Source organism: Taeniopygia guttata, chromosome 32 (assembly GCF_048771995.1).
Source record: "Taeniopygia guttata chromosome 32, bTaeGut7.mat, whole genome shotgun sequence".
In the NCBI taxonomy this organism is placed as follows: Eukaryota; Metazoa; Chordata; class Aves; order Passeriformes; family Estrildidae; genus Taeniopygia; species Taeniopygia guttata.
In genome coordinates, this window is record NC_133057.1 from 1,086,897 (window position 1) to 1,104,334 (window position 17,438).

Below are 17,438 nucleotides of genomic sequence, written 5' to 3' on the forward strand. Positions count from 1 at the left end.
CTCCCCCTTTTATACAAATAAGCTTTTAAAATCCCATTTTTCCCACCCTTTATGCTAATAACTCATTATAATACCCTGATGCCCCACCCCTTATGCTAATAACCCATATTAAAGCTGTCTGGCCCCTCCCCTTATGCTAATAGAGATTGCCAATCCCCAATGCCACACCCCTTATGCTAATTATCCACTCTTTATTCACACCCCTTATGCTAATAGCAATTTATAAAGCCCTAAACCCCGCCCCTTATGCTAATAAGGAGCCATGCAGGATTTTCCCCCGCCCCTTATGCTAATTACAACCCCCAAATTCCCACAAACCACGCCCCTTATGCTAATTAGATGTTTAAACACCCCCGAACCACGGCAGGCCCCGCCCCCAACACATTGCCCCGCCCCTTTATCCATATATGGGTGTTTTAGTGCTCTATGCTAATGAGGGGGCGTGGCCTCCGCGGCGTTCCCACGGCCCCATTGAGAGATTTGGGGCCGGGGCTGGGGGGGGGGGGTCTTAAAGGGGCCGCGCGGGAATGGGGGAGAGGAACTGGGGGGAACTGGGAGCACTGGGAGAGGAACTGGGGGCAACTGGGATCACTGGGAGAGGAACTGGGGGGAACTGGGAGCACTGGGAGCACTGGGAATAGGGACTGGGGGGAACTGGGAGCACTGGGAGAGGAGCTGGGGGGAACTGGGAGCACTGGGAGAGGAACTGGGGGCAACTGGGAGCACTGGGAGCACTGGGAATGGGGACTGGGAGCACTGGGAATGGGAACTGGGAGCACTGGGAGCACTGGGAAGGGGAACTGGGAGCACTGGGACGTTACTGGGAGCACTAGGAATGGGACTGGGAGCACTGGGAAGGGGAACTGGGAGCACTGGGATGTCACTGGGAGCACTGGGAATGGAACTGGGAGCACTGGGACGTTACTGGGAGCACCGAGACGTTACTGGGAACACTGGGACGTTACTGGGAGCACTGGGAATGGGAACTGGGAGCACTGGGACGTTACTGGGACGTTACTGGGAGCACTGGGGGGTTACTGGGAGCACTGGGAATGGGAACTGGGAGCACTGGGATGTTACTGGGACGTTACTGGGAGCACTGGGACGTTACTGGGAGCACTGGGAATGGGACTGGGAGCACTGGGACGTTACTGGGAGCACTGGGAATGGGATTGGGAACATTGGGATGTCACTGGGAGCACTGGGAAGGGGAACTGGGAGCACTGGGACGTTACTGGGACGTTACTGGGAGCACTGGGAGCCCTTGGCGGGGGCGGGGCTAATTGGGGGCGGGGCCTGGGCGGGGTCACTCGAGGTCAAGTCTGGGCAGGAATTTGGGGGGGTTCAGGAATTTGGGGGGGTTCAGGAATCTGGGGGGGTTCAGGAATCTGGGGGGGGGGCCTGATGAGTCCGGACGGAGCTCAAATTTTTGGGGGGGGGAGTGATCTCAGGAATTTGGGGGGGGGTCCCCAAAAATCCACGAAATATCCCCAAAATTCCTGGGGGGGGTCCCAGGCTCAGATTTTGGGGAGGGGGCGGCTCAGTTTTGGGGGGGGCGTGGAGCTCAGGGGGGACGCGGTGGAGCGGGGGGGCCCAAAAAGGGACGGGGGGGCCCCAAAAAAGGGACGGGGGGGCCCCAAAAAGGGGCGGGGGGGCCCCAAAAAAGGGACGGGGGGGCCCCAAAAAGGGCCGCGCGTGCCCGGCCGGGCGCTCGCAGCTCCCCGGTAACGGCGCGTCCCGCCGGGCCCCCCCCGGGCCCCCCCGGAACCGGAACGGGCCCCGGAGCTCGGGGGGGTCCCGAATTACCGGGGGGGGGTCCCGAATTACCGGGGGGGGTCCCGAATTACCGGGGGGGTCCCGAATTACCGGGGGGGGCCCGAATTACCGGGGGGGTCCTGAATTACCGGGGGGGGCCCGAATTACCGGGGGGGTCCCCAAATTCCGGGGGGGTCCCGAAATTCCGGGGGGGCCCGAATTACCGGGGGGGTCCGAATTATCCGGGGGGGTCCCGAAATTCCCAGGGGGGTCCCGAATTACCGGGGGGGGTCCTGAATTACCTTGGGGGGGTCCCGAATTACCTTGGGGGGGTCTCGAAATTCACGGGGGGGCCCGAATTCCCGGGGGGGTCCCGAAATTCACAGGGGGTTCCCCGATCCATGGGAGGGGTCCCGAATTTTTGGGGGGGGTCCTGAATTTTTGGGGGAGTTCCGAAATTCCCGGGGGGGTTCAAAAATTCCCGGGGGGGGTCCCCAATTCACCATGGGGGGGGGTCCTGGGGGTTAATTTAGGGGGTCCCGGGTGTTAATTATTAATGGGGGAGTCCCAGGGGTTAATTTGGGGGGGGGTCTCTGGGGTTAATTCTGGGGGGGTCCCCGGGGTTAATTTGGGGGGGCCCCGGGGTTAATTTGGGGGGCCCCGGGGGTTAATTATTAATGGGGGAGTCCCAGGGGTTAATTTGGGGGGGGGTCCCCGGGGTTAATTCTGGGGGGGTCTCTGGGGTTAATTCTGGGGGGTCCCAGGGGTTAATTTGGGGGGGCCTCTGGGTTAATTTGGGGGGGTCCCGGGGTTAATTTGGGGGGGGGGTCCCCGGGGTTAATTCTGGGGGGGTCTCTGGGGTTAATTCTGGGGGGTCCCAGGGGTTAATTTGGGGGGGCCCCGGGGTTAATTTGGGGGGGGGTCCCGGCTGCCCGAGCCCCCCAGGGTTAATGAGGTGGGGGGAGTCCCGGGATAATTTGGGGGGGGGTCCCAGGAATCCGGGCTGCCCGGGATCAATGGGGGGGGGCTGAGGGGGTTTGGGGGGGGGTCGCGGGGGTTTGGGGGGGTCGCGGGGCCGCCCCCGGGGGATTTGTGTTTAATCCCCGGGCGGGGCTAATCCGGCCCCGGGGCACCGGGACCCGCCGCGGGCCGGGGCAGCAGCGCCGGTGAGAGCGGGCGGGGGTCCCGGGGGGGGCGGGGGTCCCGGGGGGGGCGGGGGTCCCGGGGGGGTCCCCAGGGGGTGGTCACAGCGTGGGGGGGTCGCGGGTTCCGGGGGGATTTGGGGTCAGGGTTCTCTGGGGGGGCGGAAGGAATGAAGGGGGAATATTGGGGGGGGGTCGTGGGGTCGTGGGGGGGGGGCTCGGGGTGTTCCCTGGGGGTCGTGGAGGCCCCTGGGGTAAATGGGGGGGGGGTCGGGGGTCGCGGGGGGGGGGGTTGGAGATTTGGGTGCCCTGGGGTCAAAGGTTGGGGTGCCCTGGAGGTGGGGGGGGGTCACGGGGGGCGGGGGTCGTCATGGGGGGGGGGCCTGGACAGCTGAGTCCCCTTTGGTGGGGGTGGGGGGTCCCCAAATGGGGGTCCCGGGTTGGGGAGGGGGTCCCAGGGTGGGGGGATGCCGGGGTCAAAGGTCAGGGGTCTTCTCGCGGGTCCTGGGGTCATCGCGGGGGGGTCTCTGAGAGTGGGAGATCCTGGGGGGGGTCCCCAGGGTGGGGGTCCCTGGAGGGGGAGGGGTCTGTGGATTTGGGGGGGGTCCCCATGGAGGAGGGGTCTCGCAGGGTCAGAGGTCACCGGGACACCTGGAGGGGGGCGGGGGTCCCGCGGGGGGGGGGGAGGGGGGGTGGATTTCCCCTCCCCCCCCCATCACCCCCCCCGTGGGAACCCCCCCGTGGTGGGGGGAGGGGGTGCGGGGGTCTTTCCCAGAATCCTTTGCGGCTCATTTTTTGGGGGGGCTTGGGGGGGTTTTGGGGGGGTGATCCCCTTCCCATCGTGCCCCGCGGCCCCGGGGTCTGTTGGGATTTTGGGGGGGGGTCGGTGGGGGGGGTTTGGGGTGGGGGGGGGATCTCGTGCGAGGGCCCCGAAAGCGGCTTAGGCACGCGCTGAGCCGCTTAGGCTAATTACCGCTAATTATAGCGCGGGCCCTTTAAGAGCCGCGACCCCCCCCCACCCCCCCAACCCCCCCCAACCGACCTTAACCGGGGGGGGGACGGGGGAATCCGGGGGGGTGGGGAGGGGGCGCGGTCACATCCTCGTGCAGAGCATGAGGGACCCCCCCAGACCCCCCCGACCCCCCCATGGGTCACAGGAGGGACCCCCAGACCCCCATAGAGCCCCCCAGACCCCCGAGACCCCCCCACACATGTCACAGGAGGAACCCCAGACCCCCCAGACCCCTCCCAGGGGTCATATAAGGGACCCCCAGACCCCCCTGGAGCCCCCCAGACCCCCGAGACCCCCCCAGATCCCCCCCACGGGTCACAGGAGGGACCCCCAGACCCCCATAGAGCCCCCCAGACCCCCCCAGATCTCCCCCACGTGTCACAGGAGGAACCCCAGACCCCCCAGACCCCCACCAGGGGTCATATAAGGGACCCCCAGACCCCCCTGGAGCCCCCCATGAGTCACAGGAGGGACCCCCAGACCCCCATAGAGCCCCTCAGACCCCCGAGACCCCCCCAGATCCCCCCCAGACCCCCCCCATGGGTCACAGGAGGGACCCCCAGACCCCCATAGAGCACCCCTGACCCCCGAGACTCCCCCAGATCCCCCCCACGGGTCACAGGAGGGACCCCCAGACCCCCCTGGAGCCCCCAGCCCCCCGAGACCCCCCCAGATCCCCCCAGACCCCCCCCATGGGTCACAGGAGGGACCCCAGACCCCCATTGAGACCCCCAGACCCCCGAGACCCCCCCACATGTCACAGGAGGAACCCCAGACCCCCCAGACCCCCCCAACCCCCCCATGGGTCACAGGAGGGAACCCCAGACCTCCCTGGAGCCCCCCAGCCCCCCGAGACTCCCCCAGATCCCCCCCACGTGTCACAGGAGGAACCCCAGACCCCCCCCACGGGTCATATAAAGGACACCCAGGTCCCCCTGGAGCCCCCCAGACCCCCCCAGATCCTCCAGGACCCCCCCATAAGTCACAGGGGGGACCCCCAGACCCCCATAGAGACCCCCAGACCCCCCCATGTATTACAGGAGGGACCCCCAGACCCCCATAGAGCACCCCAGACCCCCCCACGTATCACAGGAGAGACCCCCAGCCCCCCATGTGCCCCCCATGCCCCCCCCAAACCCCCCCACACCCCAAAATCCCCCCACAAGTGCCACACCCTCCCCCCAGAACACCCCCCCAGTACCACCCAGTCCCACCAGTGCCCCCCACCCCCTCCCCAGGCGTCCCACGCGCCCCCCGGCAGCCGCCATGGACATCGGGGGCCTGGAGACCGTGGTGGCCAACTCGGCCTACGTGTCGGCGCGCGGCGGCCCCGGCGGCGGCGGCAAGGAGCGGCGCTCCAAGGCGCGCCTCCGCCTGCCCCACATCTCCCAGTGCGAGGCCCTGCGCGCCCAGCTGGGCGGCACCGCCCAAAACGGCGCCCCGAACGGCGCCCCGCCCGGCCACGCCCAAGATGGCGGCCAGGAGACGTCGTTCCGCTGGCAGTGCGTGGAGCAGCCCATCGGGAAGCTGCTGTTCCGGAGGTTTCTGGAAGGAAGGCCGGAATTCGCGCCCGCCGGGGCGCTGTGGGCGGAGATCGAGGCCTTCGAGCAGTGCGAGGACGCCGAGAGGGAGGAGGCGGCCAAGCGGCTGCGGAGCCGCTTCTTCACGCCGGGAGGGTCCGAGCACTGCGGCTTCCTCAGCGCCGCCGCCACCGCGCCGCCCGCAGGTGAGGGGTGGCGTGGGTGGGGGGCAATATGGCGGCCGTGGTGTTGGTATGGCTGACATGGTTCCAATATGGCGGCCGTGGTGTTGGTATGGCTGACACGGCTCCAATATGGCGGGCATGGTGTTGGTATGGCTGACATGGTTCCAATATGGCGGCCGTGGTGTTAATATAGCTGACATGGTTCCAATATGGCGGCCGTGGTGTTAATATGGCTGACATGATTCCAATATGGCGGCCATGGTGTTGATATGGCTGACATGGCTCCAATATGGCAGCTGTGGCTCCAATATGGCGGCCGTGGTGTTAATATGCCTGACATGGTTCCAATATGGCGGCCGTGGTGTTGATATGGCTGACACGGCTCCAATATGGCTGACACGGCTTCAATATGGCTAACATGGCTCCAATATGGTGGCCATGGCATTGATATGGCTGACGTGGCTTCAATATGGTGGCCGTGGCGTTGGTATGGCTGACACTGATCCAATATGGCTGACACGGCTTCAATATGGCTGACACGGCTCCAATATGGCAGACGTGGCTCCAATATGGCTGACACGGCTTCAATATGGCTGACATGGTTCCAATATGGCTGACATGGCTCCAATATAGCTGACATGGTTCCAATATGGCGGCCATGGTGTTGATATGGCTGACACGGCTCCAATATGGCAGACGTGGCTCCAATATGGCTGACACAGCTCCAATATGGCGGCTGTGGCATTGATATGGCTGACATGGCTTCAATATGGTGGCCATGATGTTGATATGGATGACACGGCTCCAATATGGCTGACACAGGTCCAATATGGCTGACATGGCTTCAATATGGCGGCCGCAGCATTGATATGGCAGACGTGGCTCCAATATGGCAAACATGGCTCCAATATGGCCGACATGGCTCCAATATGGCGGCCGTGGCATTGGTATGGCTGACACGGCTCCAATATGGCTGACACGGTTCCAATATGGCGGCCATGGTGTTGATATGGCTGACGTGGTTCCAATATGGCTGACGTGGCTCCAATATGGCGGCCATGATAATGATATGGCAGCTGTGGCTCCAATATGGCTGATGTGACTCCAATATGGCGGCATTAATATGGCTGACACGGCACCAATATGGCGGCCGTGGCATCAATATGGCAGCCATGGCACCCCAACGGCAGCCATGACACCCCAGCCGTGTCTGTGCCACCCCAACGGCGGCCATGATGTTGTTGGCAGCCATGACACCCCAATGGCAGCCATGACACCCCAATGGCGGCCGTGATGGCATTGGCAGCCATGATATTCCAATGGCGGCCATGACACCCCAATGGCGGCCATGACACCCCAATGGCGGCCATGATGTTGTTGGCAGCCATGACACCCCAATGGCGGCCATGACACCCCAATGGCAGCCATGACACCCCAATGGCAGCCATGATGTTGTTGGCAGCCATGACACCCCAATGGCGGCCATGACACCCCAACTGTGTCCATGACAACCTCGGCAGCCATGACACCCCAACGGCGGCCATGACACCCCAACGGCGGCCATGACACCCCAACGGCGGCCATGACACCCCAACGGCAGCCATGACACCCCAATGGTGGCCATGACACCCCAACTGTGTCCATGACAACCTCGGCAGCCATGACACCCCAACGGCGGCCATGACACCCCAACGGCAGCCATGACACCCCAACAACAGCCATGAAACCCCAATGGCAGCCATGACACCCCGACGGCAGCCATGACACCCCAATGGCGGCCATGACACCCCAATGGCAGACATGATGTTGTTGACAGCCATGACACCCCAATGGTGGCCATGACACCCCAACCGTGTCCATGACAACCTCGGCAGCCATGACACCCCAACGGCAGCCATGACACCCCAACAGCAGCCGTGACACCTCAATGGCAGCCATGACACCTCAATGGCAGCCATGATGTTGTTGGCAGCCATGACACCTAACAGTGGCCATGATGGCATTGGCGGCCATGTCACTCCAATTTCAGCCATGACACCCCAATGTCAGCCATGATGTTGTTGGCAGCCATGACACCCCAACAGCTGCCATGACACCCCAACCGTGTCCATGACAACCTTGGCAGCCATGACACCCCAACGGCAGCCATGACACCCTAACCGTGTCCATGACAACCTTGGCAGCCATGACACCCCAACGGCGGCCATGACACCCCAACGGTGACCATGACACCCCAACGGCGGCCATGACACCCCCCAAACCCTCCCCATTGACCCCTCAGGTTCGGCGCCGGCGGGCGACGCCTTCGTGCCGGCGCGGCGGGAGCTGCTGGCGCACCTGGAGGCGGCGGCCTGGGGGCCGTACCGGGGCTCGCCCGAGTTCGGGCGCTTCGTGCAGTTCAAGTGGCTGGAGGGCCAGGCCGTCAGCGCCGACGCCTTCGCCGAGTTCCGCGTGCTGGGCAAGGGCGGCTTCGGCGAGGTGTGCGCCTGCCAGCGCCGCGCCACCGGCAAGATGTACGCCAACAAGCGCCTCAACAAGAAACGCCTCAAGAAGCGCAAGGGATACGAGGTGGGCGTGGCCTCAGGGTGTCCCCAAGGTGGCCCCAAGGTGGCCCCAAGGGTGGCCCCAATGGTGTCCCCAAGGTGGCACCAAGGGTGGCCCCAGAGGTGTCCCCAGGGTGGCCCCACGGGTGTCCCCAGGGTGGCCCCAGGGTGTCCCCAAGGTGGTACCAAGCGTGGCTCCAGGGTGTCCCCAAGGTGGCACCAAGGGTGGCCTCAGGGTGTCCCCAGGGTGGCACCAAGGTGGCACCAAGCGTGGCTCCAGAGGTGTCCCCAAGGTGGCCCCAAAAGTGGCCCCAGGGTGGCCCCAAGGGTGGCCCCAAGGGTGGCCTCAGGGTGTCCCCAAGGTGGCACCAAGGTGGCCCCAAGGGTGGCCCCAAGGGTGGCCCCAAAGGTGGCCCCAGGGTGTCCCCAAGGGTGGCCCCAGGGTGGCCCCAGGGGTGTCCCCAGGGTGTCCCCAGGGTGGCCCTTTGTCCTGTCTGTGCCCGTGGGTGTCCCTTGGCACCCTCAGATGTTCCTCTGTCCTCAGACTCACCCCTTGGTCCCCTCTGGGGTCCCTCTGACCCCACTCGGTCCCCTTGGATGTTCCTCTGTCCCCAAATCCGTCCCTCTGTCCCCAGATCCGTCCCTCTGTCCCCAAATCCGTCCCTCTGTCCCTAAATCCATCCCTCTGTCCCCTCAGATGTCCCCTTGGTCCCTGTGTCTGTCCCTTGGCGTGTGCCACCTGCACGTCCTTGGCATGTCCCTGTCCCTGTCCCCGTCCCTGTCCCTGTCCCCGTCCCTGTCCCTGTCCATACTCCGTGTCCATGGTGGTGCCATCCCGTGTCCCCAACGTGTCCCCACCGTGTCCCCGGCGTGTCCCCAGGCGGCGCTGGTGGAGAAGCGGATCCTGGCGCGTGTCCACAGCCGCTTCATCGTGTCCCTGGCCTGCGCCTTCCAGACCAAGACCGACCTCTGCCTCGTCATGACCATCATGAACGGCGGCGACCTGCGGTACGCGGGCTGCGGTGGCCCTGGGGACAGCGGGGTGGCCTCGGGGACAGCAGGGTGGCCTTGGGGTGGCCTTGGGGTGGCCTTGGGGTGGCCTCAGGGTGGCCTCAGGGTGGCCTCGGGGTGGCCTTGGGGTGGCCTTGGGGTGGCCTTGGGGTGGCCTTGGGGTGGCCTCAACCTTGGATTGGTCTTGGTGTGACCTTCATGTGGCCTTGGAGTGGCCTTGGCATGGTCTGATATGGCCTTGGTGTGACCCTTGTGTAACCTTGGTGTGACCTTGGTGTGGCCTTGGTGTGGCCTTGGTGTGACCTTGGTGTGACCTTGATGTGACCTTGGTGTGGCCTTGGTGTGGCCTTGGTGTGACCTTGGTGTGACCTTGATGTGACCTTGATGTGGCTTTGGTGTGACCTTGGAGTGGCCTTGGCATGGCCTTGATGTGACCTTGATGTCACCCTGGTGTGACCTTGATGTGGCCTTGGTGTCACCCTGGTGTGACCTTGGCACTGTGCTGGTGCCACACACATTGATCGTGTCCCTGCCATGTCCCCAATGTCTCCACTGTCCCCAGTGTCCCCATGGTGTCCCTGTGGTGTCCCCAGTGTCCTCAATGTCCCCAAGTGTCCCCAATGTCCCCGATGTCCCCAATGTCCCCATGGCATTGTCCCAAATGTCCCCATGGTGTCCCTGTGGCGCCCCGTGGTGTCCCAATGTCCCCAGGTGCCACATCTACAACGTGGACAAGGAGAACCCGGGGTTCATGGAGCCACATGAGCTGAACATGTCCCTGTCATGTCCCCATTGGTGTCCCTGTGGTGTCCCTGATGTCCCTGATGTCCCCAGGTGCCACATCTACAACATGGATGAGGAGAACCCCGGCTTCGCATCCTGTTCATGTCCCTGTCATGTCTCCATTGGTGTCCCCGTGGTGTCCCCAGTGTCCCTGTGGTGTCCCCAATGTCCCCATGGTGTCCCTGTGGTGTCCCCAATGTCCCCAATGTCCCCGATGTCCCCAGGTACCACATCTACAACGTGGACGAGGAGAACCCTGGCTTCGCGGAGCCGCGCGCGGTTTTCTACACGGCGCAGATCCTGCTGGGGCTGGAGCACCTCCACCAGCACCGCATCGTCTACCGCGACCTCAAACCCGAGAACGTCCTGCTCGACGACGCCGGTGGGGACACGGGGACGCTGGGGGGACACGGGGACATTGGGGGGACACAGGGACATTGGGGACATTGGGACATTAGGGATATTGGGGACACTGGGGACATTGGAGATGTTGGAGATGTTGAAGATGTTGGGGACATTGAAGACATTGGGACATTGGAGATGTTGGGGACATTGGGGACATTTGGACATTAGGGACGTAGGGGACATTGGGGACATTGGGGACATTGGGGACACTGGGGACATTGGGACATTGGAGATGTTGGAGATGTTGGGGACATTGGGGACATTGAGGACATTGGGGACATTGGGGACATTGGGACATTTGGGACGTTGGGCACATCGGGATATTGGAGATGTTGAAGATGTTGGGGACACTGGGGACATTGGGGACATTGGGGACATTGGAGATGTTGGGGACATTGGACATTGGGGACATTGGGGACATTGGGGACATTGGGGACATTGGAGATGTTGGGGACATTGGGGACATTGAGGACATTGGGGACATTGGGGACATTTGGACATCAGGGACGTTGGGCACATCGGGATATTGGAGATGTTGGAGATGTTGGGGACACTGGGGACATCAGGGACATTGGGGACATTGGAGACGTTGGGGACATTCGGACATTGGGGACATTGGAGATGTTTGGGACACTGAGGACATTGAGGACATTTAGACACTGGAGATGTTGGGATATTTGGGACATTGGGGGATGTGGGAAATGAGGGGGACATGGGGACACTGGTGGTCATTGGTGGTCACTGGTGGTCACTGGTGGACATTGGTGGTCACTGTTGGTCACTGGTGGTCACCAGTGGTCACCAGTGGTCATTGGTGGTCACCGGTGGTCACTGTTGGTCACTGGTGGTCATTGGTGGTCACCAGTGGTCACTAGTGGTCATTGGTGGTCACTGGTGGTCACCGGTGGTCACCAGTGGTCATTGGTGGTCACCAGTGGTCACTGTTGGTCACTGTTGGTCACCGGTGGTCACTGTTGGTCACCGGTGCCCAGGCCACGTCCGTCTGTCCGACATGGGCTTGGCCGTGGAGCTCAAGGATGGAGAGAGCAAAACCCGCGGCTACGCCGGGACCCCAGGTGGGGACAGGGGACACTGGGGGGACACTGGGGGACACTGGGGGGACACTGGGGGGACACTGGGGGACACTGGGGGACACTGGGGGGACACTGGGGGGACACTGGGGGACACTGGGGACACTGGGGGGACACTGGTGGGACAGGGGGACATGGGGAGAACCTTGGGTACAGTGAGGACATGGGAAGCCCCCCCAGATACCTGTGTCCCCTCTGTGTCACCTGGGCCCCTCGGTGTCCCCTGCCCACCTCGATGTCCCCTCAATGTCCCCTTGATGTCCCCTCGATGTCCCCTCGATGTCCCCTCGGTGTCCCCGCAGGGTTCATGGCCCCCGAGCTGCTGAAGAACGAGGACTACGATTGGTCGGTCGATTACTTCACGCTGGGGGTGACGGTCTACGAGATGCTGGAGGCCAAAGGCCCCTTCCGCCGGCGGGGGGAGAAGGTGACCCCACCCCCAGCACCCCCCAGTACAGACCAGTACAGACCAGTACAGCCCAGGAACCACAGGAACCCTCAGGAACCTCTGAAGGATTCCAAAAACCTCCCCAGAAACTCCCAAGAACAACCAGGAACTGCCCAAAATTCAGCTCAGGGCCCAGGACCTTCAGAAACCCCACAAGAACGTCCAAGAACCCCCCAGGTCCCTCAGAAACTCCAAAATTTCCAATACACCCCCAAAAAACGCCCCAGGACCTTCAGAAACTTCCAAGAACCTCCATGAAATCTGCCAGGACCTTCAGAAATCCCCTAAAACCTCAAAGAACCCCCCAGGTCCCTCCGAAAACCTCCAAGAACCTGCAAGAAACCCCCCAGGACCTTCAGAATCCCCCAAGAACCTCCAAGAAATCCCCCAGATCCTTCAGAAATTCAAAATTTCCAATCAACCCCCCAAAGATCCCCCCAAGACCCTTAGAAAAGCCCCCAAAGCCTCCAAGAAACCCCTCAGGACTTTCAGAACCCCCCAAGAACCTCCAAGAAATCCCCCAGGTCCTTCAGAAACTCCAAATTTCCATTAAACCCCCAAAAAACTCCCCAGGTCCCTCAGGAACCTCCAAAGAACCTCCAAGAAATCCCCCAGGTCCCTCAGAAAACCCCCAAAACCTCAAAGAAACCCCCGGTTCCTTCAGAAACCCCCAAGAACCTCCAAGAACCCCCCAAGAACCCCCCAAGAACCACCCGAGGACCTTCAGAAACGCCCAAGAACCTCCAAGAACCCCCCAAGAACCACCCGAGGACCTTCAGAACCCCCCAAAACCTCCATAAAACGTGACCCCCAGGACGTCCCTCCGTGTTTTGTCCCCCCAGGTGGAGAACAAGGAGGTGACGCGGCGCATCCTGAACGACCCGGTGACCTACTCGGAGAAGTTCAGCGCGGCGGCGCGCGAGGCCTGCGAGGGGCTCCTGGCCAAGGACCCCCAGGCCCGCCTGGGCTTCCGCGACAACGGCTGCGCGCAGCTGAAGGCCCACCCCTTCTTCAGGAGCATCAACTGGGGGCGCCTCGAGGCCGGTAACGCCCCGGGAGGGGTCTCCAGGGTGGTCAAGGGTCCGGAGATGGGGCTCCAGGGGATGTGGTGGACGTGGGGCGTGGTGGGGCAGTGGGTGGTCAGGAGTTGGGGTCTCCAGTGGGTTTTGGGTGGTCATGGTGGTGTCTCCATTGGGTGTTGGGTGGGTGGTCATGAGTTGGGGTCCTCAAAGGACATTGGGTGGTCAAGAGTTGGGTCTGCACTGGGTTTTGGGGTCTCCAGTGGGTGTTGGGTGCTCATGGTGGTGTCTCCATGGAGCAATGGGTGGTCATGAGTTGGGTCTCCGGTGGGCGTTGGGGTCTCCATTGAATGCTGGAGGTCCAACAACAGAGTTTCCACTGAGTGCTGGGAGCCCTGCAATGAATTTTGGGGAGTTCCTGGTGGTTCTTGAGATGTTCTTGGAAGCCCTCAGATGTTCCTTGGGGTTCCCCTGGTTACTGGACCATACTGGGCTGTACTGGGAGGTTTCTGAGAGCCCTGGGATGAATTTTGGGGCGTTCCTGGTGGTTCTTGAGATGTTCTTGGAAGCCCTCAGATGTTCCTTGAGGTTCCTGGGGGTTCCCCTGGTTACTGGGCTATACTGGGCTGTACTGGGCTGCACTGGGAGGTTTCTGGGAGCTGTGGGATGAATTTTGGGGAGTTCCTGGTGGTTCTTGAGATGTTCTTGAGAGCCCTCAGATGGTCTTGGGGTTCTCCTGGTAACTGGGAGATACTGGTCTATACTGGGCTGTACTGGGAGGTTTCTGGGAGCTGTGGGATGAATTTTTGGGAGTTCCTGGTGGTTCTTGAGATGTTCTTGGAAGCCCTCAGATGTTCCTGGGGGTTCCTTGGGGTTCCTGTGGTTACTGGGCCATACTGGGCTGTACTGGGAGGTTTCTGAGAGCCCTGGGATGAATTTTGGGGAGTTCCTGGTGGTTCTTGAGATGTTCTTGGAAGCCCTGAGATGTTCCTGGGGGTTCTCCTGGTTACTGGACCATACTGGGGCTATCGAGCGCCTCCACAACAACCCCAAAACCAACGGGGTGTCCTCCCCCACCCCACCCCAAGGCCTGGTGCCGCCCCCGTTCGTGCCGGACCCCCGTCGCGTCTACGCCAAGGACCTGGGCGACGTGGGGGCCTTCTCCACGGTGAAGGGCGTGGAGCTGGACGCGGGGGACGCGGCGCTGTGCGACGCCTTCGCCTCGGGCACCGTGCCCATCCCCTGGCAGGAGGAGCTGATCGAGACCGGCGTCTTCCAGGAGCTCAACGTCTGGGGGGCCCCGGGGACGCTGCCCCCCGACCTGGACCCCAACGCCGCGGGGGGCGCGGGTGGGGGGAAGTCCTCCACGTGTCAGCTGCTGTGAGGGGCACCCCGAAATCTGGGGTAACTCCACGTGTCACCTGCTGTGAGGGGCACCCCGAAATGTGGGGGTGACTCCACGTGTCACCTGCTGTGAGGGGCACCCCGAAATCTGGGGGGAAAGTCCTCCACGTGTCACCTGCTGTGAGGGGCACCCCGAAATCTGGGAGTAACTCCACCTGTGGGACCCCGAAATTTGGGGGGAAAGTCCTCCACGTGTCACCTGCTGTGAGGGGCACCCCGAAATCTGGGGGGGCTCCTTCACCTGTGGGACCCCGAAATTTGGGGTAACTCCACCTGTCAGCTGCTGTGAGGGGCACCCCGAAATCTGGGGGTAACTCCACCTGTGGGACCCCGAAATTTGGGGGGAAAGTCCTCCACGTGTCACCTGCTGTGAGGGGCACCCCGAAATCTGGGGGTGACTCCACCTGTGGGACCCCAAAATTTGGGGGGAAAGTCCTCCACGTTACACCTTCTTTCAGGGGCACCCCGAAATTTAGGGGGGCTCCTTCACCTGTGGGACCCCGAAATCTGGGGGTAACTCCACCTGTGGGACCCCAAAATTTGGGGGTAACTCCACGTGTCACCTGCTGTGAGGGGCACCCCGAAATCTGGGGGGGCTCCTTCACCTGTGGGACCCCAAAATTTGGGGGAAAAGTCCTCCACCTGTGGGACCCCGAAATCTGGGGGGAAAGTCCTCCACGTTACACCTTCTGTGAGGGGCACCCCGAAATTTTGGGGGGGCTCCTTCACCTGTGGGACCCCGAAATTTGGGGGCTAACTCCACCTGTCACTCGTGGCACCCCGAAATTTGGGGTGTTGATCCTTCACCTGTTGTGAGCGGAATTGCACCCCAACATTTTGGGCAGCGATGGGCACACGTGAAATTTGGGGGGGCTCTAAAAGTGGGGGGCTCCATCCCGAAGGGGCTCGAAATTGGGGGACCCCCCCTTGAGGATACCTGGAGTTGGTGCCCAAAATTGGGGTGTCCCCCCCCCCTTTTTGGGGTGTCTGGAATGGGGGGGACAAAACCGGGAAACCCCTCGGGACCCCCCAAAAAATCAACACCCCCCTCAAAAAAAGACCCCAAAACTCGAGGGGTCCCCCCACCCCTCAGGGCTCGGTGCCACCTGGGGGGGTCCCCAAATTACCTCATGTCCCCCCCTCCCCCCGTGGCTCAGGGACACCTTTTGGGCACCCCCAAAAAAAGGGGGAACCCCCAAAAAAGGGGGAACCCCCAAAAAAGGGGGTCCCCTCCCCCCCCCCCGTGTACAATAAATCGTGGTTGTTGTTGCTGCTCCCTGGGGGGGTCTGGATTTGGGGACCCCCCGATGTCACCCCCAAAATGTCCCCGCAGTGTCCCCCCCCCGCCCAGTGCCACCCCCACGGGGAACCGCCACGCCCCCCTCAATGTCCCCAATGTGTCCCCAAATGTCCCCAAATGTCCCCAGATGTGCCCAATGTCCCCAATTCCCCCGATGTCCCCAAATGTCCCCCCATGTCCCCACACCCCCAATGTCCCCCCAATGTCCCCAAATGTCCCAATTGCCCCAATGTCCCCAAATGTGCCTGATGTCCCCAAAGTCCCCAATTCCCTCAATGTCCCCAAAGTCCCCAATTCCCTCAATGTCCCCAATCCCCCCCATGTCCCCAAATGTCCTCCCATTGTCCCCAGTGTCCCAAATCCCCACAATGTCCCCAATATCCCCAAATGTCCCCATTGTCCCCAAATCCCCTGATGTTCCCAAGGTTCCCCCCGTGTCTCCATTGTCCCCAATGTCCCAATGTCCCCAATGCCCCCCAAGTGTCCCCAAAGTCCCAATCGCCCCAAATGTCCCCGACGTCCCCGACGTCCCCAATTCCCTCAATGTCCCCAATCCTCCAACATCACCAATGTCCCCAATATCATCAATGTCCCCAAATGTCCCCATTGTCCTCGATCCCCAATGTCCCCAGTGTCCCCAATCCCCCCAGTGTCCCCAATGTCCCCAATCCCCCCAGTGTCCCCAGTGTCCCCAGGGCCAGCTCAGCTCTACGGTGTTTATTGGCGTCTCTAACACTCACTGATGCAGATAAATAGTGGACATTTGTCACCGCTGCCACCCCCCCGCGGGGACACCCCCGAGGGGACACCCCGGAGGGGACGGACGCCGTGGGGACATCCCGGGGGGGGCGTGGGGACATCCGTGGGGTCACCTCGGTGGGGACAGGGCCATCTCCTTGGGGACATTCCCAGAGACATCCCCTTGGGGACACCCTCAGGGCCACCCCTTGGGGACATCCGTGGGGTCACCTCACTGGGGACATCTCCAGGGCCACCCCCTGGGGACATCCCCTTGGGGACACCCCCAGGGCCACCCCTTGGGGACACCCCCACTGACGTCACCCCCTCGGTGTCCCCCGGGTGGTGCCACCCCATTTTTGGTGCCACCCCCGCCCGTCGATGTCCCCATCTGTGTCCCCTCCCCCCCCCCCGTGGGGTTTTTGTCACTTTTCCCTTTTCCCGCTCCTTTTTTTTGCCTTTTCCGGTCGCTTTTCCCCCTAAAGTGCGCTCGGGAGGGGGGAGGGGACACCGGGGGGGGAGGGGACATTGGGGGGGGGAGGGGACACCGGGTGGGGGAGGGGACACGGGGGGGGGGGGACACGGGGGTGGGGGAGGGGCAGGGGGTGTCAGTCAGTAGCGAACGCGGCCGCGAAAGTGCAAAAGGGGGGAGGGGCCGCGGGGGGAGGGGAGGGGAGGGGGAGGGGCCTTGCACGGGGGCTTTGCACGCGGATCCTTGCACGAGGAGGATCCTTGCACATGGAAGAATCTTGCACGTGGATCCTTGCACACGCACTTTGCACGAGGATCCTTGCACGAGGAGGGTCCTTGCACGAGGATCCTTGCAGAAACATCGTCCTTGCACGAGGATCGTCCTTGCACGTGGATCCTTGCACGAGGATCATCCTTGCACGTGGAAGAATCTTGCACAAGGATCCTTGCACATGCACTTTGCACGAGGGCCCTCACACGAGGAGGGTCCTTGCACGTGGAAGAATCGTGCACACGGCGGAATCTTGCATGTGGATCCTTGCACAAGGATCATCCTTCCATGTAGATCATCCTTGCACGAGGATCGTCCTTGCACGTGGATCTTGCACAAG

At 62.4% G+C, this 17,438-nt stretch overlaps 1 protein-coding gene across 1 annotated transcript; it reads left to right on the plus strand.

Annotated features, from left to right (window-relative positions):
- Positions 1 to 5,158: 5,158 nt before the first annotated feature.
- GRK1 (G protein-coupled receptor kinase 1) lies at positions 5,159 to 14,727 on the plus strand. The gene is made up of 8 exons (XM_041712306.2): positions 5,159 to 5,635; positions 7,896 to 8,182; positions 9,038 to 9,165; positions 10,176 to 10,333; positions 11,349 to 11,432; positions 11,750 to 11,874; positions 12,738 to 12,939; positions 14,003 to 14,727. The coding sequence occupies exons 1-8, from the start codon at positions 5,176 to 5,178 to the stop codon at positions 14,296 to 14,298; spliced, it is 1,740 nt and encodes a 579-aa protein (XP_041568240.2). The 5' UTR covers positions 5,159 to 5,175; the 3' UTR covers positions 14,299 to 14,727.
- The last annotated feature ends 2,711 nt before the right edge of the window (positions 14,728 to 17,438 follow it).